Source organism: Xyrauchen texanus, chromosome 9 (genome assembly GCF_025860055.1).
Source record: "Xyrauchen texanus isolate HMW12.3.18 chromosome 9, RBS_HiC_50CHRs, whole genome shotgun sequence".
Classification (NCBI taxonomy): Eukaryota; Metazoa; Chordata; class Actinopteri; order Cypriniformes; family Catostomidae; genus Xyrauchen; species Xyrauchen texanus.
The window spans coordinates 28,457,293-28,482,012 of NC_068284.1; the positions used below are offsets into that span (position 1 = coordinate 28,457,293).

A 24,720-nucleotide genomic window follows, 5' to 3' on the forward strand; every position below is an offset into this window, starting at 1 on the left:
GAGATGAAAGTAATTTGGTGAGAAAAGTGCAAATCATTCCCAGAACAACAGCAAAGGACCTTATGAAGATGCTGGAGGAAACGTGTAGACAAGATCTACATCTTCAGTAAAAAGAGTCCTATATCGACATAACCTGAAAGGCTCCACAACAGTAGAGTGCTTTAGCTAAAGCGCACAACAACAGGAATGAGTGGAGAAGTGCCCAGAGCACGATTGTACCTGGACCCTCTTGATCAGTGAAAGAGGTTTTTGCCTCACTGCCCAGGTAGCTCTGCTACAGCAGCCGGGCCACAGATTCAGATTAAAGGATTTGCTAAAGGGCACAGTGGTGATAAGTGAAGTTGCTTGAATCATTTACCACCAGCACAGGGGAGCCAGGAGTTGACCTTCCTTGTGATGAAACCAACCAAAGACTCTGATGCACCACTTCAACACAGTTTGCTATAAAGTAGGTGTTGTTATTTTCTTGAGAAAATTTGTGAAACATCTTGCATTGTGGTTTTGAGTTATAATATTTTTCTCTTTTTCTCACTGAAAGGCTTTATCCTTTCAGTGTTGATATGCATTGTATATCAGTGCAAAAGCTAAGCCTGTGGATGTAAACATTTCCAGGAACAAGTATGTGATCCCTTGGATTAAACAAATAACACACAAACAATGATACACTGTATTGTCTTTATTTTTCAGTGTTTTTATTGAACACATGCTGAAAACAGTGCACTTTTGAATTTGGATAAAACAGTTTTATCTAACTTTCAAACATGTCCTGGTTGAAAACTATAATTTCAAAGATTCCACATTTAAGATTAATGAAACTAAATTTTCATGCAGTAGCAATAACAGGACAAATGTTTTGATTATATAGAAGATTTGATGTTTGTGTCAATAATTCTAAAATATTTCTTTCATTTGGTGTAAGATGCCAGCAGGAGAGAAGCTGAGAGAGCACTGCATCGGTTGGCTTGACTTGATGCCAAAGTGAAAGATGAGATTGAACAAAGCTGGATAATTTCTGGCTGTGTGGCAGAAAATATATTTGTTATAACTAACAATGACTTATAAAGCATTTATAAATGATCCATTTACCATTAATTTAATGATAGATAAAATGATTTAGGCCACATATACACTACATTTTCACTTGAAAATACATTAATTACGCTATGTTTGCGCCTCTCAACCATACTAGAATGCCATTCTTCTCCACCTAAAACGAGAATTTCTAAAATACTCTCCGTAACCGCATACTTTGGAAAACTATGACATTAAGAAACTGAATATAGAGGTTTCATACTTAAACACATTAGTGTTGACGTGACTTTAGATTCACTTTAGATAAGATGATGAAATAGCATCTTAAAAGTGAAGTTTAAATTGCAAAAATAATGCCAGTTTTCATGAACTATTGTCATTAGTCTGACAAGAAGGTAGTCTCACTACAAACTCATGCAATTGGTTAAGCCAGTGTTGGTGAACAGGCTGCTCAAACAAAAGTGTTTATTTTTAATGTTCCACATGAATTTCTGGGTGCGTGGGTGTAAGAAATCAAGGACATTTTTGTGTAATAGAACAAGGTTTTGATAGCACCAAAGAGCCAGAGTCACAGTGTTTACACTTTTTGGGAAATCAACACTTACTTTTATTTTTTTACTATTAGCCAAGTATTTTTTCATAATTAAAACAATTCTTAACTCACCTTTTAATATCTACATTTCAAAACTGAGTTTTGAAAATTCTCAGTACACTATGTTAGTGTGGAATAGCAAATAAAGGAGGCTGCTTCTTAGTGATAAATATTGATGAAGTGTTTTCAATGGGGTTTTTTATTCATACAGTGGACTCTGGCTTGCAGTGGATGTATCTGTTTATAGATCATGTGACAAAAATTGTCTTGGTTCATTATTAGTTCTCCTACAAATCATGTAGGATGTTTCCTTATTCATGCAGTATCATATTTTAGCCTGAGGGCTCTCTGCAAAAATTAATGTTTTGAAAATGGATGACCACTCTCAGATCGTTTCATGTTTATTAAGCCATTCATAGTGCACTCCAAAAATTTGTTTCATTATGTCTAATCAGAGGTGGCTATGAATAAACATTTGAATGATCCCATGAAATCAAAGTTTGAGTTTTGTGGCTTTTAGTCCATGTTTATTAGCTTGGAGGCCATCTGTATGCTAGTGGTCTCCTAAATTAACTGTATATCTGCTAAATTGACTTTTAAAATGTATAGTCTTTCTGGAACACAGACTAAAAATAATGATGACTCTTGTAGAGATAGACAGATATATTGGTTTTACCGATTAATCGGTGTCAATAGTTGCTTTTTGGAACTATTGACAAAAAGTTGTGCCGACAGTTGCAGATAGTTTTTCACATTTTGGTTATTTCAAAATACGTGTCCCTGGTGTGTTTTGGGCTTGTTTCTACTTAAAAGTTTCACGTTATACATCAAATCTTAATTTTTCTGGTTATTATTAGGATTTTGGTTACAAAAAACTGCATCTGGGATTTTAGTCAGTTTAAACTCATCTTTGCCTGCCATAGTAAAGAATTATATGAATTTATTTTTATGTTGTATAAATCGATAAAAAAAATAAAATGGGAAATATGTTAACACAAGAAAGAAAACTGCTCATCAAGTGATTTCATTGGGTCTTAAAATGAATTAGAAAAGTTGTCCACACAAGCCAAATTGCTATAGACCGTCATTTAATTATGTTTCAGCTTTGTTTTAAGATGCCGCCAATTGTTTACGTTTAAGTCACATTTCAAGCATTTGATTTTGCTGTGCAGCTGTGACCAAAATGAATTCAGGGCTACGCTCCCACAAAACTCGAGACGATTGAATGTCATGAACAAGCTGTCTCACTGACTCCACTTGTACGGAGTCATTTATATTCCTGCCATCATTGTCCATTGACCGCTCAAGTCTGCTCCAACAAGAGTCACAGATTTTTTTTCTTTCTATCTTTTTTTTGTTATCGTTAGAAACTACATGGTACAGGTGCAGAACCCAGAACAGGCACCATCTCTCCCAGTGAAGTGAGTATATCACAAAGGAGGCGGATGTGCAGCTCTGTAAATGAGCCTCCTTTTAAGAGCCTCCTCTTTTTAAGATTTTTCCGCTGCTTTTTTCCATTCATATCCACTGTAAATCTTTTCACTTGCACTTCTGCACTTGTCTAATACCTTATTTCTCTTGGCCCATCTAGATGCATTTTTATTAAGATTTCTTTCTTTTTTGAAGACACGCCACTTGACTAGATCGATTTAAAAGACCAGTAGAAGTCCTTTGTTTTGCTATGTAGCAATCTTCCTCTTTCATGAATCTATATTTCTTTCATCTCCGTTGTGTCCCCAAGTCAAAATCTGCTGGTGCAATGCAAGCGGCCCACAAATTTTAATTAAATTCTCACATGGCTCTTAAGAAGTCTCCACTTTGCTATTTCTCATGACCTGTCTCTGTGTCTCTTCTGTTATCTTGACCACTCTGCTTTTATGCAAATAATACACAGTATCATCTCCCTCAGTAAAGGAGCAAGTCTGCCCTCTCCTCTCAGCCACCTCTTTTCTAATATCTCTCTGGTTCACTCACCCTGTCCAGGTTTCAAGGCTTCTGCTTTCACTCTGCTGCATTGTGGGATTGTCTCTTTGATCCAGCATGTTACCCAAAGGCGTTCTCAAAGTCAGAATCGGACTGCACGTGCATTAGTGAATGCAGAATTAATGAGAGTGTACATGCTGCTTAAGCAGCCCAGTTTCATCCTGTTCCTTTGCTACTTACCGAAAAGGACAGGCTTGTTGTTTCATCCATCCATTTCCTTGCTTCTCTGATCTGTTCTGTTCATTGTGTTCTGATTGTGTCGTCCTCTATGTTTGTGTGCATGCTAATTTTGTGTGATTGTGTGTGTCATGTATGTGTATTTTTTTTCCCCGGACCCGCACAGAGCTCCCAGTACGTTCAGTGTGTTGCCGGTTGCCTGCAGCTAATGCTTAGAGTGAATGAATACAGATTCGCATGGGTGGAAGCCGACGGAGTGAACTGGTAATATTCAGTTTCTGTCACATTTTCACACTATCCCACTAATGAATATTGTAGGTTTCGGAAACTGTAGTTTGCCAAGCTGCAAGCTATTCATTATTTAGGGTAGTTAAACTACAGTCAAAACAAGCTGCAGTCAAAAACAATAAGGGTTTGTGAATGAACAATCGCTCAGAGAGTGACAGCATTACATTTGAACAGATACATTTACACTGATTAGCTTCCATCTAAAAAAAATAATTTTGAAATATAGAAGCTAATTTATATAACAAAAACAGTAAAGAACAGCAGCATTGAACAAATTATTTTGGTATTAAAATATATTTGAAAACGGATAGTTTTTTGAATCTGTTAATTTACTGTACTGTGCAAAAGTCTTGGGCACATAAGATGTTTCATAAAAAACTTTTGCCTTAAGATGCTTATATATATCTTGAAAATATAAATGTTATGCTCCTGAACATTCCTTTTGTAAATAGAATAGAATAGAAGAACAGGGAGCTCTACAACAGATGGCATGGTCCCCACGGTGCCCCCCACTGAACATAGAGTCAGTATTGGATTACATGAAGAGACAGAAGCAATTGAGACAGCCTAAATAGATAGAAGAACTGATTCGAATTCTCCAAGAAGCTTTGAACATCCTATCTTCCAACAACCAAGAAAAACTGTCACCAAATATTGATGTAGCTTTTTTATGTTTACTGGACTTTGTAGGATGATACTAGATAAAAAAAACTTGAAGACATCCTCACTAAGCAATACTTGTCACAAGTGCCTAAAACATTTGCACAGTACTGTACTTGAACCATCCGTACAAACTGATTTACTAGATGCTACATATGAGTGAAAGGACTGATTTGGTACAAACCATTTACTTGAATGAATCATACTTTCTAAAGCTACAAGAGAAAGGGCTGTTTAGAATTAACCGATTCACTAGAATGCTTCAGACATTCCCACATTAAATATTAGGACATTTTAGGTAAGTGCATTTGATTATTTCTGGCAGTAAAGTTGTATATGCAAAATTTGGAATGCCCAGTTCCCACTACTTAGTAGGTCCTCGTGGTGCAACGTTTACTCACCTCAATGCAGGTGGTGGTGGACAAATCTCAGTTGCCTCCACTTCTGAGACAGTCAATCTCTGCATCTTATCATGTGACTCATTGTGCATGACACCGCAGAGACTCCCAGCATGTGGAGGTTTATGCTACACTCCGTGATCCATGCACAACTTATCACATGCCCCATTGAGAGCGAGAACCACGTAATCACGACCACGAGGAGGTTACCCCATGTGACTCTATCCTCCCTAGTAACCAGGCCAATTTGGTTGCTTAGGAGACATGGCTGTAGTCACTCCGCACACCCTGGATTCGAACTCGCGACTCCAGGGGTGGTAGTCAGCATCAATACTTGCTGAGCTACCCAGGCCCCCTAAAAATTTGACATTCAAAAACAGAGATGTAGCGCTTGGTGGAACAACATGAAAAACTAGGTTGTTACTTGAAAAGCTACACTATTTTGATTACTGAAAAATTTAGTTATGTTAGTAAATTAGCATCACTACTTTTAGTTACTTACTCACCAAAACTCAATATTACACATGATATACAATATCTGTTGATTGTTTTTTTATTTCTTTTAGATAAACTGTATGGCCAAAAGTATGTGGACACCCAAATGAGGATGCCTATATGTGCATAATTTAAAACCAATGACATTAAAGTTCACCCAAAAAATAATTATTTCATTATTTGTTCACCATCATGCCATCTGAGATGAGTATGACTTTCTTTCTCCTGCTGAACAATGATTTTTTGAAGAATATCTCAGATCCAAAAAGGACATAAAAGTAACATAAAATTTATTAAATATAACTAAATTATTTATCTGTTTCTCACCATATCGCTTCTGAAGAGATGGATTTAACCACTGGCTTCTTATGAACTAATTTTCTGGTCACCATTTCTTGTATTGTGAGGACCAGCAGAGCTGAGATATTTATTCTAAAAATCGTTGTTTTTGTTTAGCAGAATAAAGAAAGTTATACACATCTGGGATGGCATGTGGGTGAGGAAATAATGAGAGAATTTTATAGATAGAACAATGCCTTTTAATAGATAGTTGGTAGTTAGTCCACCCAAACAGCCTTTTCACTGTAAGGCTTTTCAATGGAATATGTTGCGGTTTTGCTCCTGTTCAGACACTGGTGTTTGGCGATGAGGTCCAGCTTGCAGTCTGCATTTCAGTTCATCCCAAAGGTGTTCAATGTGGTTCAGGTCTGGGCCGGTAAAGTTCTTCCACACCATACTCCAGTAAATCATTTATTTATGGAACTTGTTTTGGGCACAGGGGCAAAAAGGCCTCTGCCCAAACAAAGTTGGAAGCACACAATTCTCAAAAACATCATTGTATATCGAAGCAATAGCAAAATTAGTTTTCACTTGAATTAAGGGGCCTAAGGGACCCATTGATTAAAAGGTGTTGTACACATTCTTTTGGCCATATTGTGTATTTACAGTATTACACTGTAGACTATGTACTTTGCTAAAGCCCCTTTTATGTCCCCTCCCCCCAGTCCCTAGTAGTATTGAAGGATAAATCTTGGAGAACCTGTATCTCTCATTGTCCTAGCATGTTTTTAGTCCTTTAATCACAATGTTTCTTTTGTTTGGTAATGTACAGACAGTGTAAAAAAGACAATGAGGCTTCTCAAAAGACATTTTTCTTGAGAGGCATGAAAAAGAAAATTATCTTTAATGTAATGGTCTCATAATACATCACAAAAATTTGGGCTCTCATTTTTATCCCCCGTCTCACCCATCAAACCATCACGAATAACTTAGCGAAGAGCATCCTCTTAGCAGAACATTAGGTCCTACTGTTTGGTAACACTGACTTTGTTTTTTTCCAATACAAATTTCAGCATCACGGCAGTGCTGAGCAATAAGTGTGGCTTCCAGCTGCAGTACCAGATGATCTTCTGCGTGTGGCTTCTGGCCTTCAGCCCTCAACTCTGCGAACAGCTGCGGCGCTACAACGTGGTACCTGCGCTCTCTGACATCTTCCAAGAGTCTGTCAAAGAGAAGGTCACTCGCATAATCCTGGCTGCATTCAGGGTATGTGTCATGAAACATGGCTGCTTCAAACCCAGCTCATTAGTGGTATATTTTGACATCCTGACTTAGGGTTCCCATGCTCATGGAAAACCTGGAAATGTCAGGGAATTTTAAAACTGGGATTTCCAGGCCTTTAAAAGTCATGAAAATCTTAAAAAGTCATGAAAATATTTTTGCTGTAGTTATGCTGGAAAAATAATTATTGGGCAGAAATTGCTCTTTGTAAGTGCATCTCTGTAATTCAATTCAATGGGCTTTATTGGCATGAAAGTTTCAAAAACAATGTTGCCAAAGCATCAGATAGAATAAATAAAATAGAATAAAAGCAAAATACATTTTGTCCAATAACTTGGACAGTATATAATTATTAGTAATATATAAATAACAGCAATATATAAATTATTATTAGTATTTATTTGACCACATCACATTGTGTGTGTTTGTCTAGATCTTTCACTGTCCCTCAGGTTGTGGCATGCTGATACATATTGGGCAGCAAGATGTGGCCTGTCTCCTTCTCCTAGGAGTATTTTTAATTTTGAGAGGTCATTTAGGTCTTTAAATTCTGAAGTTTCAGAGTTAAACTTGTTTAGGTAAACATTCCTTATTTCTCTGAATGTTTCACATTTTAGGAGGAAGTGCATTTCTGTCTCGACCTCACCTGTCCAACAGTGACCACATATTGTTTTCTTTTGGTTGCCAAGATTTTTTGTGTCTTCCTGTTTCAATTGCCAATGTGTGGTCACTGAGCCTGTACTTGGTTAGGGTCTGTCTCTGTTTTCTATCTCTGACAGTAAAGAGATATTTTGCCAACTCATACTCTCTGTTTAGGATATAATCTATAATCTTTATTCCATAATTACGGAGGGGGAGAGAGAGCACAAAATTGAATGCTTCTTTCTCCATGGCAAATTCACACAATTACACTCCCCTCACCGCTTCCACTCTCCACTACTCACACAATCTAGATGGTAGATTTGGTAGATTCATATTCTTTTTAAATTTATTTAACAAGAACTGTGCTCATTAATCAACAGAAAAATGGCTGTAAATGAGCCAGAATTGCCGTATAGGCTAATTTTCATCTGTTGTTCTTGGCCAGTTCTTAAAAAGGCAACCTAAAATTAAAATAAAATAACTCATCAAAAATATTACATACAGATAATACATACTAACTAATACCTAATCCGGTACAATGCACACCCACCAAACAAACAATGCAGCACAGCCATAAAAAACAACAACAACAAAAAATGACAAAGATTAATGACGAGCAGATAGAACAAACAGAAAGGTAGCAGAAAAGGTCAGTAGGCAGCTAGCATTCTGATGTTCACATATTTGATTGTTAACAAGCCACAGCTTCAGCTGTTCAGTGAAAGAGTGGTAAGTATTGTTTTTAAATTCCATTCTTTAGATGCTGTTAAAGAGAATGCTGACTGACTGAAAGTACTCCTTCGAATAGGAAGGATGCAGTCTCCTCTTGTGGTATCTCTAGTAAACTGAGTGCTTGATCTTTGCAAGATAAATGTCTAAAAAACAAGAAAAAGGTTTGCATATTTTACTACATTTTCTCAGCTCAGAAATGTATGTTTATTTTAAATTTGATAGCTGTGAAAGCTGTTAGGTTTCTGATCCAGAACATTGAGGGTACCTTTATATAAAATTTCAAGTGGCTTCATTGTCGATTTGTTGGCCTGTGCACAGCTTATCAGGCAATATGTGGAATGATCATGGTGTTCATATATATCATAGCGGATTCATAGCTCAGTGATTTTCTGATAAAAATCTGATACTTACATTTAATTTAACTTGTTGGCATATTGTTTTACATGAAAGATTTGTCCAGACACCCAGATACTTAAACTCAGTCACAACTTGCAACTTTTGCTCAGATATCATTATATCTGGCTCTGGAGTAGTGCATAAGACATGATCGATTTAGCTATGTTGTAACATGGCTCATTTCACTAATAAGTTTAGAAGCAACTTGCTCCTTTGTGCAACCGTGTGCATAAATTACTGTATCATCTGCATCTAACTGGATCTCTACATCAGGACAAACAGAAGGCAGATCATTAATATAAAAACGAAATAAAAATGGTTCGAGAATAGATCCTTTAGAACAGTGGCTTTATGACTATGAACCTTCACATATTGTGTTCTTACATTTAAATATGATTCTATTTAAGTGAATCGGCTGAAAATTAAAGGAAGATAATTAAAGATTTATTAATTAGTATTCTATGGTTTACCACATCAAATGCCTTTCTGAGGTCAAGAAAAACAGCCTCTACAGTACCACCCATATCATAATTGATATAATCTTTTCCACACAAAAATCGTGTAGCAGTGGTGTGGAGTGGTGAGCTCTAAATCCAAATGAATTTGGATGCAAAGTAAAAGAACTGTTATTTAAAAAAGAAACTATCCGCTCTGATACCAACTTCTCCACCACCTTGTATACAACAGGCAGAATGCTAATAGGCCGATAGTTACTGATAAACTGGGGTTCTCTTACGAGAGGTTCTCTCGTATTGCGTAAGCTAGCTTACGCTACGGGAAAGATTCATCTTTTCTGAGATATTGAAGCCAAAAAATTATTCTTAATTTTGTATCATTTGTCAACGCAGTGCAGCAACTGCAGACCTTCAGCGGGCTAGCTAGCGAGCTCATTGGTTGCTCTGCGGCAACTGCTGCAGCCTATAGACGAACTTGCGTGAACTCGCGCCCAATGAGAGCGCCAGCGCTCACTGTCCCAAAGCCCGCCAGAATGGGCGTGGCTAGGGTGCATATAAGCGCAGTTCGTAGGTTGAACCCTGATTTTCATCTCTTCAGCGAAGCTCTTCGCATCTCTGAAACTGCAAGAAGCCGCGTCGCCGTTCGAGGGGCATCAAGCAAGCTTGGACAGCGCTCGAAGAAGCCGGCGCCGCCACCTTCAGCCATCCTGCGAGCTACGCCATCCGGCGACGTATCCTTTTAAAGCAAACTAGTTCCTCAGTGAACTTCACAAAAGAGCACGAGCGTCTTTTTAAAGCTGCCTCGCACCTGCGGTTCATGCCGCACCCCTCTCAGCGCCGGAGACCGCCACATCATCTGCGCTCTCTGCCTGGGACTGGGGCATGCAGAGCTCGCCTTCGCTGACGGCGGATGCGACCTCTGCGAGGAGCTTCCGATGTCGACCCTGCGGGCTCGACTCGAAGCGCTCAGGACCGAAGCCGCCGCGACGCCTTCTGTTTCGCCGCGCCAGAAGAAGCGCCGCTCCCAAAGGCTGCCGGAACCGGGTTTAGAAGCGACTGCTCCCTTCCTGCCGGAACTCCACGCCGAGCTCGAGTGTTAGAGTCAATAAACGCGCCCACGAGCCCGTGCGCGCGTCCCCTCTCTGCCCGCTCTGTCACACGGCCAGCAAACACCTCTATGTGTAAGTCCCGTGCCTGTGACTATGCTCGCGCATCACTTAACAGATGTGACTCTTTCCCCATTCATCTCAATCGGGAAGTCACTCACAGAACAGCATGTCCCTGCTGTCTGCGAGCAGTCATGCATAAGCACAATAAGCGCGCTCACACATTCTGTTCAGCCCGCTGTGTACGGCAATCAGGGCTGACTCGGCCATTCACCCTCTAGCGTTACGCTTCAAAGCGTGGGAAGCTATCCCAGGGATATGCAAATGGGTGTTAAGCACAATAAAACAGGGCTATTTGCTACAGTTCGATCGCCGCCCTCCCTCTTCAGGGCGGCTCGAAACTACTGTGAACACGGAAGCAGCCTGCATGCTTCGTTCAGAAATAGCAAACCTTCTGTGCAAAAGGGCCATAGAGAGAGTGCCGCCTTCACTGAGCTGAGTCTGTGTTTTACAGCCGTTATTTTCTTGTCCCCAAGAAAGACGGCGGCCTCAGACCAATATTAGATCTCAGGGTTTTGAACAAGGTGCTTGCAAAAGACCGTTCAAAATGCTTACAATCAGGAAACTCCTCGCGCATGTGCGCCAGGGGACTGGTTTATTTCTCTCGATCTGAAAGATGCCTATTTTCAGATTCAGATAAATCCCGTCACAGGCCATTCTTGAGATTCGCCGACGGTCAGGTTTATCAATACACCGTCCTTCCGTTCGGCCTGTCCTTAGCACCCCGTACTTTCACGAAGTGCATGGATGCGGCGCTCGCACCACTGCGGAGTCAGGGCTTGCGAATTCTGAACTATTTGGACGACTGGCTGATTTTGGCACAGTCACATACGGAGCTTCTGTCTCACAGGACAGTTCTCCTCAGTCATCTGAACAGTCTGGATCTTGCAGTCAATTGGACCAAGAGCTCACTACAGCCCAGTCAGGCAATTTCCTTCCTTGGAATAGAACTAGACTCTGTGGCAATGACGGCTCGCTTATCTACACGGTGCGCGCTAGCGCACTTTTCAGCGACTAGCCGCGTCTTTTCAGATGAACAGCCTCACGCCTCTGAAAAAATTTCAGAGTGTTAGGTTACATGGCCTCAGCCGCAGCAGTACTTCAGCTGGGTTTACTGTGCATGCGCCCGCTTCAGCATTGGCTAAACACCCGCACGTCTCGCTGAGCGTGGGCCACAGGCCGCCAGCCGATCAGAGTGACTCATACCTGTATATCAGCTCTGCAGCCTTGGACGGTGGCCGAATGGTATCAGCGGGGAGTGACGATGGGAGCTGTATCTCGCCGAAAAGTCATCTCAACAGACGCGTCCAACACGGGTTGGGGCACAGTCTGCGAGGGCTCGCCGGTTTTCGGCCTATGGTCAGTTCAGGAAAAGCTCCTTCACATAAATTGTCTGGAAATGATAGCGGTCGAGTACACGCTTGTGCGCTTCCTCCTGGTCATTCAGGGTCACCATGTCCTGGTCCGTTCGGACAACAGATCTGTGGTATCCTATCTAAACCGTCAGGGCGGTGTCAGATCCAGGAACCTCTTCCATCTGACAAAACGCATACTAAGTTGGTCACAGGGCCACCTGCGCTCGCTGAGGGCGACGCACGTGCCAGGCCACCTGAACGACGGCCCAGACAGACTGTCCAGAGACAATTTTCCCCCAGGGGAATGGTCCCTGCACGCTCAAACAGTCCAGAAATTATGGCAAATATTCGGCAGAGCAGAGATGGACCTCTTCGGCCAGAAGAGAACTCTCACTGCCCAGTATTTTTCTCGAAAAGCGAGGACGCGCTGGCCCAGGACTGGCCCAACCGCCCGCTTTATGCCTTCCCTCCCGTCTCGCTATTGCCACAGGTAATGCAGAGGATCAGGGAAACGCGTCACTCGGTGCTCCTCATAGCCCCGTGCTGGGAGAATCAGACATGGTTCCCGGAGCTTACGCAGCTGTCACTGACAGCCCCGTGGCCCATCCCAGTGAGAGCAGATCTCCTCTCTCAAGCTCGCGGCACGATCTGGAATCCCCACCCAGAGCGCTGGGCGCTGCACGCGTGGGTGATCAACGACTACCCGTCGCTTTGCCAGAAGGAGTAATGAACACTATCATACACGCTAGAGCCCCTTCCACGAGAAGACTCTATGCGTCCAAATGGTCTGTGTTTTCAAAATGGTGCACCGACAGAGACCTGGACCCACAGACATGTGGGGTGTCGTCACTGCTCGTGTTTTTACAAGAGCTGTTGGATAAGGGCAGATCCCCATCCACGCTCAAAGTGTACGTGGCGGCCGTCGCGGCGTTCGCCGAACCCCTGCACGGCCAGTCACGGGAAAAACGAGCTGGTCATCCGGCTTCCTCAGGGGAGCTTGAAGGATGAACCCCCGCGCCCCCATCGGTTCCTATCTGGGATCTTTCTGTAGTTCTCGAAGCTATGAAAGCCCCCTTTCGAACCGCTTGAATCCGTGGATTTGAAATACCTTTCACTCAAAACCGTTTTCTGACTGCCCTGTCATCAGTTAAACGTGTGGGAGACCTTCACGCGCTGTCTGTCAGCGCTGCGTGTATGGAGTTTGGACCAAGTGACTCCAAGGTCATTTTAAAGCCTAGACACGGCTATGTCCCCAAGGTGATCGGTACTCCTTTCAGAGCACAGATTATTTCCCTATCGGCTCTGCCAGCATCCGATAGGGAACGCGACAAATCTCCTTTGCCCAGTCAGAGCACTGAGATTGTATACTGCGCGCTCCGCCTCTTTCAGACGCGCTGAGCAGCTTTTTGTTTCGTTCGGAGGGCGCACCAAGGGTCTCGCCACCTCGAAACAGACACTGTCTAGATGGATAGTGGACGCTATTGCTGCCGCGTACGTGTCGAAAGACCTGCCATGCCCGTTAGGCATTAGGGCTCACTCCACCAGAGGCATGGCCTCCTCGTGGGCATGGTCCAGCGGGATTTCCATTCAGGACGTATGTGTGGCAGCGGGCTGGGCTTCCCCCTCCACATTTGTCAGATTTTACAATCTGGAAGTGCCCGCTCTGCAGGCAAAACTACTAGCGGTTTAATACGCTACAGCTCCCCTGGTGAGCTGCACTAATGGGACACATTCCACACAGACTGGCACCGCCGCTCTGTTTTTCCCTTCCCACTATGTGCTTATGTATCACACACACACTGACCCGCACTCTTGCCGGCCAAATATTATTTCCCCACTCACAAGGGCTCCCCCGGGTCCCCCCACCCCCCTGGGGCTCATGCAGTGGATGCTTGGCACGCACGGCGTTGACAATGGGTTCCCGTAGCGTAAGCTAGCTTACGCAATCCGAGAGAACCTCTCGTAAGAGAACGTCTCGGTTACCTAAGTAACCTCGGTTCTCTCTAGATGAGGGAACGAGTATTGCGTAGCTGGCCGTGCTCGCGCCACGAGCGATTTTCGCTTCATTCAATGAAAACCAGGGTTCCAGCCTGCGAACTGCGCTTATATGCACCCTAGCCACACCCATTCTGGCGGGCTTTTGGGACAGTGAGCGTGCGGGCGCCTCTCATTGGGCGCGAGTTCACGCAAGTTCGTCTATAGGCTGCAGCATTTGCCGCAGAGCAACCAATGAGCTCGCTAGCTAGCCCGCTCAAGGTCTGCAGTTGCTGCACTGCGTTGACAAATGATACAAAATTAAGGATAATTTTTTGGCTTCAATATCTCAGAAAAGATGAATCTTTCCCGTAGCGTAAGCTAGCTTACGCAATAGTCGTTCCCTCATCTAGAGAGAACCGAGGTTACGTAGGTAACCGAGACGATCCCCATCCTTATAGATTGGTGATGCAATAGCAGTTTTCCATGTATGTGGAAAAAAAAACCTTGAGAGATTGAGAGGTTAATGATATTTGTGAGTGGTGTAGCCAAGGATTCTTTCAAAGACTTAAGCATCATAGAGTCCATACCATAGAAATGTATGGCTTTGGAGGTATCAAGTCAGTTTTTTATCCTTATTACATCATGCTCAGAGATGTTACTTTGACTGAACAGGGGTTTGGAGGCATCTGCTAGTGCTTTGTAATTTATAGCCATAAAAATAAAGTATCTGTTAAAAGCTTCAGCAATTTCTACTGGATCTTGCAATGTGCTAACATTCAGTTTTATCTGTAACTGTTTTGATGATCCATTATAATTGACACACATTCGCTTCTTAATATGCTCCCAAATTTGTTTAGTTAACTCTAGCCTCACAAATAATACTAATAAAATGTTTTGCTTAGGCCTTTCTCAATTCTTTAGTAACCTTATTGTGTAGCATTATAAATTCTGATGTGCAATTTAGATTTTAGATTTTTTTTTAGCACATGATCCCTCCCCCCCTTCATCAGTTTCAGTAAATATGTGTTCAACCAGGGTAGAGAGTTCCTTTGACATTTATTTCCTGGGAACCTCTTTATAAAAAATTGGGCTATACTCTGAATTTTGTCTTCCTCTACATCCATCGCAAATATTAATTCATTCCAATTTGTTTGGTTTATTCCTGTTTGAAAATTCCCAAGTTTACTTTTAGGAATATTAAAGAACTCCGAGTGTTTATTAATTATCTTAAATCTTTATTTGAGAGCTTTCTGGTTAATATGATCAAATTATGTCAGATAATCCAATGATAAGGTTGTATGTTTTCTCTACTCTTTCTGGCATATTGCTAAAAATGTTTTAAAATCAATCTGTGTTTTAATCAATCATCAATCTGTGAATAAAAATGCTTTTATTCTTGTAGGTCCTTTAATTAGTTGTGTTAGATCGACATTATCTGTAATTTTTCAAAGAGTTCCTATTTGTCATCTTCCAAATCTATGTTGAGGTCACCCAAAAGTATCATTTCTTTTGTAAAATCCCATTTATGTAGCTTTTAAATTAATCATAAAAGCTATTGTTATAAAAAAGCAGGCAATATAGCACAACAAGAACAAGTGGCATTTGAGATGAGAGTGTTATGCGTAGTCCAAAACACTTCAAGTCAACAGTAGACAATTTAATCTGGCTGCATTGAATATTATATTTTATATAGACCATTACTCCACCACCTCTTCCCTCAGATCTATCACATCTAAATAAGTTATATCCAGGTACATCTAATGCTGCAGTTGGTGAGTTTTTATGTAACCATGATTTTGAAAAAATACAAAAAATCTAAATTGGAGTCACATAAGAGATGCTGAAATTATACTTCAAATATTCAAATGTCCCCATAAGAATCCCATGGGTTATGCTTGGGGATCCCAAATAACTCTAGAATGATTTACAGTTTTAAAAAACTTCAGTCTGCAATGTTTTTTGAAGACCGGGTTTATGGGTACAACCACATAGTCAGGAGTGTCTCCACTGTCCCTTGGTATGTTTGCTGAATAGATTTTTTGATTACAGGTGTGAGCTCAGTGTTCTAGTTGTGATCAACAGTTAATAGTTTCATGGTCTGTGTTTATTATAGAGTATTCACTCTTCTCTGGGTTTAACACAGTTGATGGTAGAGATTTACTTAGCCAGGGCAAAGCTGTAGGCATGAAAATCCTCTGTGCACCTGGTGTCATAGTTAAAACAGCACTTCCAGGGCAGATATCCAAATCCTCAGGCACCGGCATGCACACTTGAGTTCCACAGTAGACATCCATGGCCCTTCCAGTTCACTGTAGCTGCCAACCTCCATTGTCCTCCCTTGTCCACAGCAGCAGTCGCCATCCACTCCCGGCTCTCCCTCTCCGCCACAGCCGCCATCCGTTCTCTGATCTCGCTCCCCTTCACGACCACCAGCCGCTCCGACACCCCCTGCCTCCCGCAACCTGCTCCAGAGGGCCTGAAACATCCACTTGGCAGGGTATCGATAGAACATTTGATTATTTCTCCTCAGCGTTCGGACAGCAGATTTAGGCAGGGATGTGGTTTATCCGATCCATACTAGTGATGTCTCAAAACTCTACTAAGCCTACCTGTTGAACTTGACTAGTGAATGCCATTGTCTGCCCATGCTGACTTGCGTTAGTCCGCATTACTCTGTCCATGATGTTTGAGTTTGGATTGAGACACTGATGGACATCTCCAGAGAGGAGCAAACACAGTGTAATGATGAAATAGCGGCTTCTTTGATATTTAGCTTGGTAAGATTTTTTTGTTTGGTATCAGCATGGGTAGATGAATGTATTAATCAGGGCATTTTTTCCATAATGGTTAATGCCCTGATTGTAATGTAAGGTTGTAAATGCAGGTAGCTTGTCATAGAAATATAAGTTACTTTGAAAAGACGGACCTGTGTAAGAAGGTTAAAATAAAACTGCAGGTTAAAAGTGCAGCAAGCACACCTGATGAGCCTGACCTGCCAGCCGCTATCATGAATAGGCTTAAGGATCTTTGCTGCTGACAAAATGATTGTGGGTAACCATAGTCAAATTTATCCCCCCCCCTCCTCGTCTTTCATCTCAGTCCCTCTGCAAATCTGTCAACAAAATCACTTAACCAAATATGCCACGATTACTGATATATTACATCTACTGACACAGAGATGCTATTTTTAATTTCCAGTCTACCAAGATTTTAACCTGTCACACTAAAAGCAAGAAATATTCCTCCCTAAGGCTGAAATCCCAGCATTGTCTCTGTTGACATAGCCAGTGAGATTGAAAGAGTTACTGTCATAACAACCCTGCACTGTTAACATTGAGTCTTTTTGTTAGACACTTAACCCCAGTCATTTCCAGAGAGTCTGTTGCTGCAATTAGAGTACTTTTAGTATGTTGTCTGAAAAGCATCTGCTAAATGAAAATACTAAAGGTGACATATAAACATCTACTGAAATATAGTTAATGAGATATCAAGTCTGATGCCAGGCTATTCAATTCATTTTTTTTAGATGGATAAAAAGTGCATTTTCCCAATCCTTTTCATATTCATGGGTGTGGTCTATTTTCTCACTTATTTCAGATGAGGGCATCTCTCCTTGGAAAATGTGTCCTCTTCAAAGTCCATTAGCGGATCACTTGTACTTATCCTTTCTTTCTGAAAGGTTTTAATTTTCCCAGAGCTTTCATGATGAATGCACCAAGAGCCCCATTATTACCTTATTAAGCTCGAAGACTGACAAAAGCGCTCATTTAAATCTTTTCCACACTCCGTTGCGTCATCACCCTTTCAGTGCTTTGCCGTTTCAGACTAGAAACGAAAAAAACTCCATATTGTCCTACTTGCACATGATGATCATTTGAATTGGGATATAGTGCAAGACTAAATGTAGTCCTAAGGCATTTTATCTTTCGTTGGGCTTATTACTTTAACAGTGCAGGCACATTTTTGTTTAATACATGTCAGAGGCACAGAAAACATGCTCCTTGTTATTCTCATTCTGTATTTCATTTTCCTGCTCATGGTGGTCTGGGTGAAGGCTGTATTTAATGTTCAAATTAGCCCTGAAAGCTGGGCTCTGTTGTTGGCATTAGAGTTAGGTAATACATTCATTGTCCACGTCCCTGACAGTATTGAATTAAAGTGCAGCGCTTCATTCATCTCACCTGCTGTAGAGCTTATTAAGTTGTCCTGACCAGGTATTCTCTCTCTGTTCCTGTTACATGGCTTCCATTTTGCAGCTATCAATAGATCAGCCTCTGCACATTTGCCATTATTTATGTTCCACAATTGTGCATTCTTCACCGTAGTTATACATGGAGGCCCAGAGCAATGCTTAAAACACTGAAGATTAAGGATATTATCCAGGAATTAGGATACTGGTTTGTAGTCTAGTCTAGTTTCGAACCGCTATGGATGTTGATCAACTGATTTTTGAACCTGATTATGGGCCTTTTACATTATAACTTTTGTTTTAAGTAAACAAGATGTCTTTATAAAGACATCTTTTTTTTACTGATGTTATGTAGTCAACTGCATAGCTCTGTTCTAATCATAGGAGATGCCATTATGTATATATAATGATTTGGTACATCATTTGGTCTGAGTCAGTTCTATTAGGGAACAGATTCAATTAAATTAAATGACTGTTTAAGACCACAAACTGAAGGGAAAATATATATATATATATATATAGTCATTCCCAAAACCTATAGCTACAGTATTTTCCTTGACTTTATTTCAATCAATCGGTCAATTTATCGATCTAACTGTCTATCTATCATTCGATCATTATATTGTTCTATCCATCCATCAAAACTCCCACCATCCATCCAGCGTAGTGGATTATCTAGTTATTCTCCAGTTGAATGTCTCTTTTTAGGAAACTTTTAGGAAAGCAAGCAACACTGATTAGTCATCCATCAGTGCCTTATTTCCACTGAATGAGAAGGCAGTGTTTTAGTATGCATAGATGTACAATGTCACAGAGGAAGGTGTAGGGCAGCACTGTGCCAACAATCCATCATCATATTATCAGTCGCTGTACATTGGGCTGGTCAGATTTCTGACCTGTTCACAGTGAGAATGATTTATTAAGTATGCTGCAACACCAGCATAATGTCCAGAAATGTTCTTTGTACAAATGTATGGAGATTTCCTCTCAACATTTGAAATGGCATGTTAGATGAGAAGTAAAACATGCTGTGCATCTGGAATAGGGTTTGATAAAAGAGACGACTCTTTGTAATGCATATTACATACAGTACATCAGCATTTTTTGTTGTTCTTGTTAATGTTTGACTTTTCCAATCTCAAAATGATTATAGGCATAAAACCTTTGTCTTAGATAAATATTTCCAGACTGCATAGAATTTGTTTACAGGAAGCCTGCCAATATCCTGTCAAATTGCCTTACAGCAGTCTGCATTGAACAGGCTGCAAATTAAAATGCCAGCGCTGTTCATCGCCTCTTTAAAATGCATTACTCATGTAATTCAAAGCTGCAGCACTCGCCCTATTAGGAGTCTGCCACTGTTGCTTGATATGAACTCTTCCTTTGTACACTACAACCCCCACCACCATCACCCCCTCTGTTAAAAATCTGTGCTGCCCTTCATACATACAACAGCATGACATCCTGACATAATACAGGACGGCAGAGCTTTCAGTGACTCTAATTGTTCAATTTTGTCAGGGGCTTTACAGTATTATAATATCATTGTTCCTCTGATTTAAAGCTGCTGAGAAGCAATGAGATGTCTAATAATTACTTAGTTTCTTCTCTGCAAGCTGCAAATTGAAGCATTTTAGAAACCGTAATTTAGGACCATCGAAATGAGATCCGGTTCCGTTTCATCAGAGTAATCAATGCTTAACTTGTTTTAGAGTCTTCTGAGGTGCTTGAAAAGAAAGGAATTTGTATGCTACCTCGAGTCTATCATAAAACTTGCAGCCAAACTCTGAGGCTCTATCAACCCAGCAGAAATGGGAAAGAAATTTGATTCACTTATCAATTTCCTGTCCGTTTTTTTTTTTTTTTTCAAGCCCGAAGGGACAAAACCAATGCCAAAAGATTCTATGGAGTATAAATATCAATAGTTATCAAAAAAGTTTTAACTTTCAATTCACTGTAGCTATGGCACTCCAAAATAAAAGAAGTGGGCGTTGCCACCTTTACACAAATGGCTATAACTCTTGAACAAATTGAGATATTTTCACCAAACTTGCCATACTTGTGTATGGGCTCAATCTGAGGATGCATAAAAAAATCTGTGCGGTTTTGCCACTTGGTGGCGTTATAACAGGAAAAACAGGAAATTGGCTATAACTATGGAATCGTTGGTCCGATTGACTTCAAACTGTGCATGCAGTGTGTGTGTCTTAGCTGTCGTCATTGTTTTTGAGGATATTTGCGCATGTTGAGAAACATGGCTGCTATCGGCCATTCAGATTTGAGTAGCTATTAGACAAGGTTAACGAAGGTCAATCGGAATGAAACTCTGTGGACCAATTTTACTCTTGGCCTAAGAGGTGTGTGCAAAGTTTTTAAAAAATTAGCCACTGGGAGGCACTATAATGATTTTTTTTTTTTAATGACTTTTTTTTTTTACGTAACGGTTTTATATAATGCAGTGTTTTTAAAAAACACAAGTAATTGATGTCACATGATAGATCTTCTCTTTCTGAAAAACTTTGCCTCAAGAACCATTGGTGTCTGTCAAACCATTCGTTAAATAAACAATAGTTTAGCGCTCCAGGATTGGACTTCAGTTTACAGAGAACCAAATGTGGACAGTGCTTATTGTAATTTTTTAGATATTTTTACTTCCCTGCATAATAAACATTGCCCTGTGAAAGAATATTTTATAAAGGATAAACATAAAAAAAGCCCATGGATTACGAAAGGAATAATTAATGCCTGTAAAAAGAAAAACAATCTCTATAAATTGTTTATTAAAGTAAAAACAAACGAAGTGGAACAAAGATATAAGAAGTATAAAAATAAATTAACTGATATTATAAGAACAAGCAAATGGTTATACTATCAAAAAAACTATATGAATATAAAAATAACATAAAAGGAACTTGGGATGTTTTGAATAGCCTAATCAAACAAGAATCCTCAAAGTTGATATATCCTGATTACTTTATTGATGAGAATGGTGAAGATTATAATATGAGTAATGTAGTAAATAAGTTCAACAATTTTTTTGTAAATGTTGGTCCTACATTGGCTGCTGATATTCCAGAAAATGGAGCTGCAAAATCAACTATTGAGCGGAATTCTTAGTCATTCTTCCTCTCAGCTACAAATGAGCAGGAAGTAACAAACATTGTGTGGGAATGTAAAAATAAGTTCTCCACTGACTGTCATGATATCAGCATGATATTGATTAAAAAGTTATATTGAATATTGTAAAACCTTTAACTTATATTTGTAACTTGTCATTTCAGACTGGCTGCTTTCAAGTAAAATGAAAATCGCTAAAGTAATTCCACTCTTCAAAAGGATAATAAATACGCTTTTACTAATTACAGACCAATCTCTCTTTTGCCTCAATTTTCAAAAATATTAGAGAAACTCTTCAATTCTCGACTTGAAAAGTTTCTCGAGAAACATCATGTAATTAATGATGGTCAGTATGGTTTTAGGTCTAAAAGAACTACCTCAATGGCAATAATTGAAGCTATTGAAGAAGTTACTAATGCACTGGAGCAAAAAAAGTATGCAGTTGGTATCTTTATTGATCTAAAAAAGCCTTCGATACTATTAATCACTCAATCCTATTAAATAAGATGGAAAGATATGGAGTTAGGGGCTGGCTGGAGATTGGTTAAAAAGTTATTTAACAGGGAGGTTACAGTTTGTAAAAATTGGTCAGTATTTATCAGATACTCTTGGCATTGTTTGTGGTGTCCCCAGGGGTCAGTATTAGGGCCAAAACTGTTTAATGTGTATATAAATGATATTTTTAATATATCCAAAATACTGAAACTTATACTATTTGCAGATGACACGAATATATTCTACAGTAGTGCTGATTATAATGAGCTTGTAAATATGGTAAACAGGGAACTAAATATAATAAAAAAGTGGATGGATACAAATAAATTATCCTTGAATATAAATAAAACTAAGATAATGATGTTCGGTAATCGCAACAAAATGTCTAAACAGAGAATAAGTATTGATGGTACCCAAATTGAAATTGTGAGTGAGAATACATTTTTGGGAGTAAAAATTGACAGTAAATTGTCATGGAAACCCCATGTCAGACACATAAAATCAAAAATCTCCAAAAGCCTCTCAATTATAAACAAAGCAAAACTATACCTTGATGAGAATGCACTCCGTACTTTATACTGCACCCTGGTACTACCATACCTTATGTTTTGTGTTGAAGTGTGGGGAAATAATTACCGGAACACAATAAATCCTCTGATCATATTACAGAAAAGAGCTGTGAGGATCATTCATAAGGTTGGTTTTCTAGAGCATACTCATAATCTATTTACACAGTCAAAGTTGTTAAAATTTGATGATCTTGTAAAATACAATATATCAATGATCCTATATAAAGCATTTAACAACTTATTACCGCCTAACTTACAATGTTTTTTTCAAATTCCAGTGCGAGCTCATAACTTGAGAGGTTTTGGATATTTTTCATTACAAAGAGCCCAAACCACTCGTAAACATTATTGTGTGTCTGTATGCGGAGTGAAACTCTGGAACAAACTGGACTTGCAACAAAAGCAATGTAAAACTATTCATCAATTTAAACTGATATATAAACATCGGGTCTGGTTAAGATACAGAGATGAGGATCTTTAATTTACATTGCTGTTGTACTCTGTCTTATAGTGTTAACATGTGCTCAATATTTCCTAACCATCGTTGGTATATTGTCCATTAATATCGTCGGTATATTGTCCATTACCATTGTTGGTATTGTTTCTTCTTCTTAATTGTTGGTACGGTTGTTATAATAAATACTTGTTACTTGTGGTAACGCCACCATGATACAACATTTGTAAACGATACGTGAGCAAAGTAAAATGAAGCTCAATGTATTAATTATTAAATGCATGGGGAACTGGGGTGGGATTAAATAAGTTGTCTTCTTCCCACTCCCTTTCAGGCAGATTTCGATCGTCATAGTTTAATACTGCATGTTTGTTTTATCCTGTATGACTTAACAATATTTGTTGCCTTGTACTTCTGTGCCATTGCCTGAAATAAATGAAATGAAATGAAAAAAATGAAAAATATTTGAGATTACATTAAAAACATACTTTTGTGAACAAGTCCTTGTTTTTTTTCGCTCAATTCGTACGAACCCAGTGCCATAATATTCTTTGGAGTCTATTTATCAATAATTATCATAAAAATATTGAACTTTTGATTTTATGTGTCGATGGCATGCAAAATACAAGTAGTAGTAGATTGGGCCATTTTAGCCTGTCAGTGCTCAGACCATACGCCGCACACTGCATCAAATTGGTCTGCATGGCTGTCGTCCCAGAAGGAAGCCTCTTCTAAAGATGATGCACAAGAAAGCCCACAAACAGTTTGCTGAAGACAAGCAGACTAAGGACATGGATTACTGGAACCATGTCCTGTGGTCTGATGAGACAAAGATAAACTTATTTGGTTAAGATTGTGTCAAGCGTCTGTGGTGGAAACCAGGTGAGGAGTACAAAGACAAGTGTGTCTTGCCTACAGTCAAGCATGGTGGTGGGAGTGTCATGGTCTGGGGCTGCATGAGTGCTGCCGGCACTGGGGAGCTACAGTTCTTTGAGGGAACCATGAATGCCAACATGTACTGTGACATACTGAAGCAGAGCATGATCCCCTCCCTTCGGAGACTGGGCCGCAGGGCAGTATTCCAGCATGATAACAACCCCAAACACACCTCCAAGATGACCACTGCCTTGCTAAAGAAGCTGAGGGTGAAGGTGATGGACTGGCCAAGCACGTCTCCAGACCTAAACCCCTAAAGCATCTGTGGGGCATCCTCAAATGGAAGGTGGAGGAGCACAAGGTCTCTAACATCCACCAGCTCCATGATGTCGTCATGGAGGAGTGGAAGAGGACTCCAGTGTCAACCTGTGAAGCTCTGGTGAACTCCATGCCCAAGAGGGTTAAAGCAGTGCTGGAAAATAATGGTGGCCACACAAACTATTTACACTTTGGGCCCAATTTGGACATTTTCACTTAGGGGTGTATTCGTTTTTGGAGGTTTAGACATTAATGGCTGTGTGTTGAGTTATTTTGAGGGGACAGCAAATTTACACTGTTATACGAGATGTACACTCACTACTTTACATTGCAGAAAAGTGTCATTTCTTCAGTGTTGTCACATGAAAAGATATAATCAAATATTTACAAAAATGTGAGGGGTGTACTCACTTTTGTGAGATACTGTATAACTCTTAAATGGAATGAGATATTGTCACAAAATTTGACACTTATGTAAGGGCTCATTATGAGGACAAACATACAAAGAAATGGGTCTTGGCCACTTGGTGGCACTATAAAAATAACAAAATGTAAAATGACTTTAACTACGGGACCTCTATTCCCATTGAGTTGGCATTTCGTAGTCAATTTGTGCATTGTCTTTGTTGCATATTGTTTAAGAAATGCTTAATATAATGCAGAATATGGGCTTAAATGCCCTACGGTGCCTTAACCCCAATAATTGCTGCTTGCAGCTATATTTATTATTATTATTATGATTATTCTGCCTTGATCTTGCAGACCAAACTGTAAGGCCTAGAGACTTTAAACTT

General features: G+C 40.0%; 1 protein-coding gene across 2 annotated transcripts in view; it reads left to right on the forward strand.

Moving 5' to 3' along the window:
• Positions 1 to 24,720, forward strand: part of LOC127648755 (V-type proton ATPase subunit H) — a 75,599-nt gene that overhangs the window by 15,517 nt on the left and 35,362 nt on the right. Inside the window, exons 7-9 of one of the 2 annotated variants that reach the window (XM_052133503.1) lie at positions 2,992 to 3,045; positions 3,951 to 4,048; positions 6,978 to 7,170. In XM_052133503.1, coding sequence (XP_051989463.1) covers positions 2,992 to 3,045; positions 3,951 to 4,048; positions 6,978 to 7,170 — 345 coding nt within the window. The remainder of the gene's footprint in view (positions 1 to 2,991; positions 3,046 to 3,950; positions 4,049 to 6,977; positions 7,171 to 24,720) is intronic. The other variant, XM_052133504.1, reaches the window with a different exon arrangement.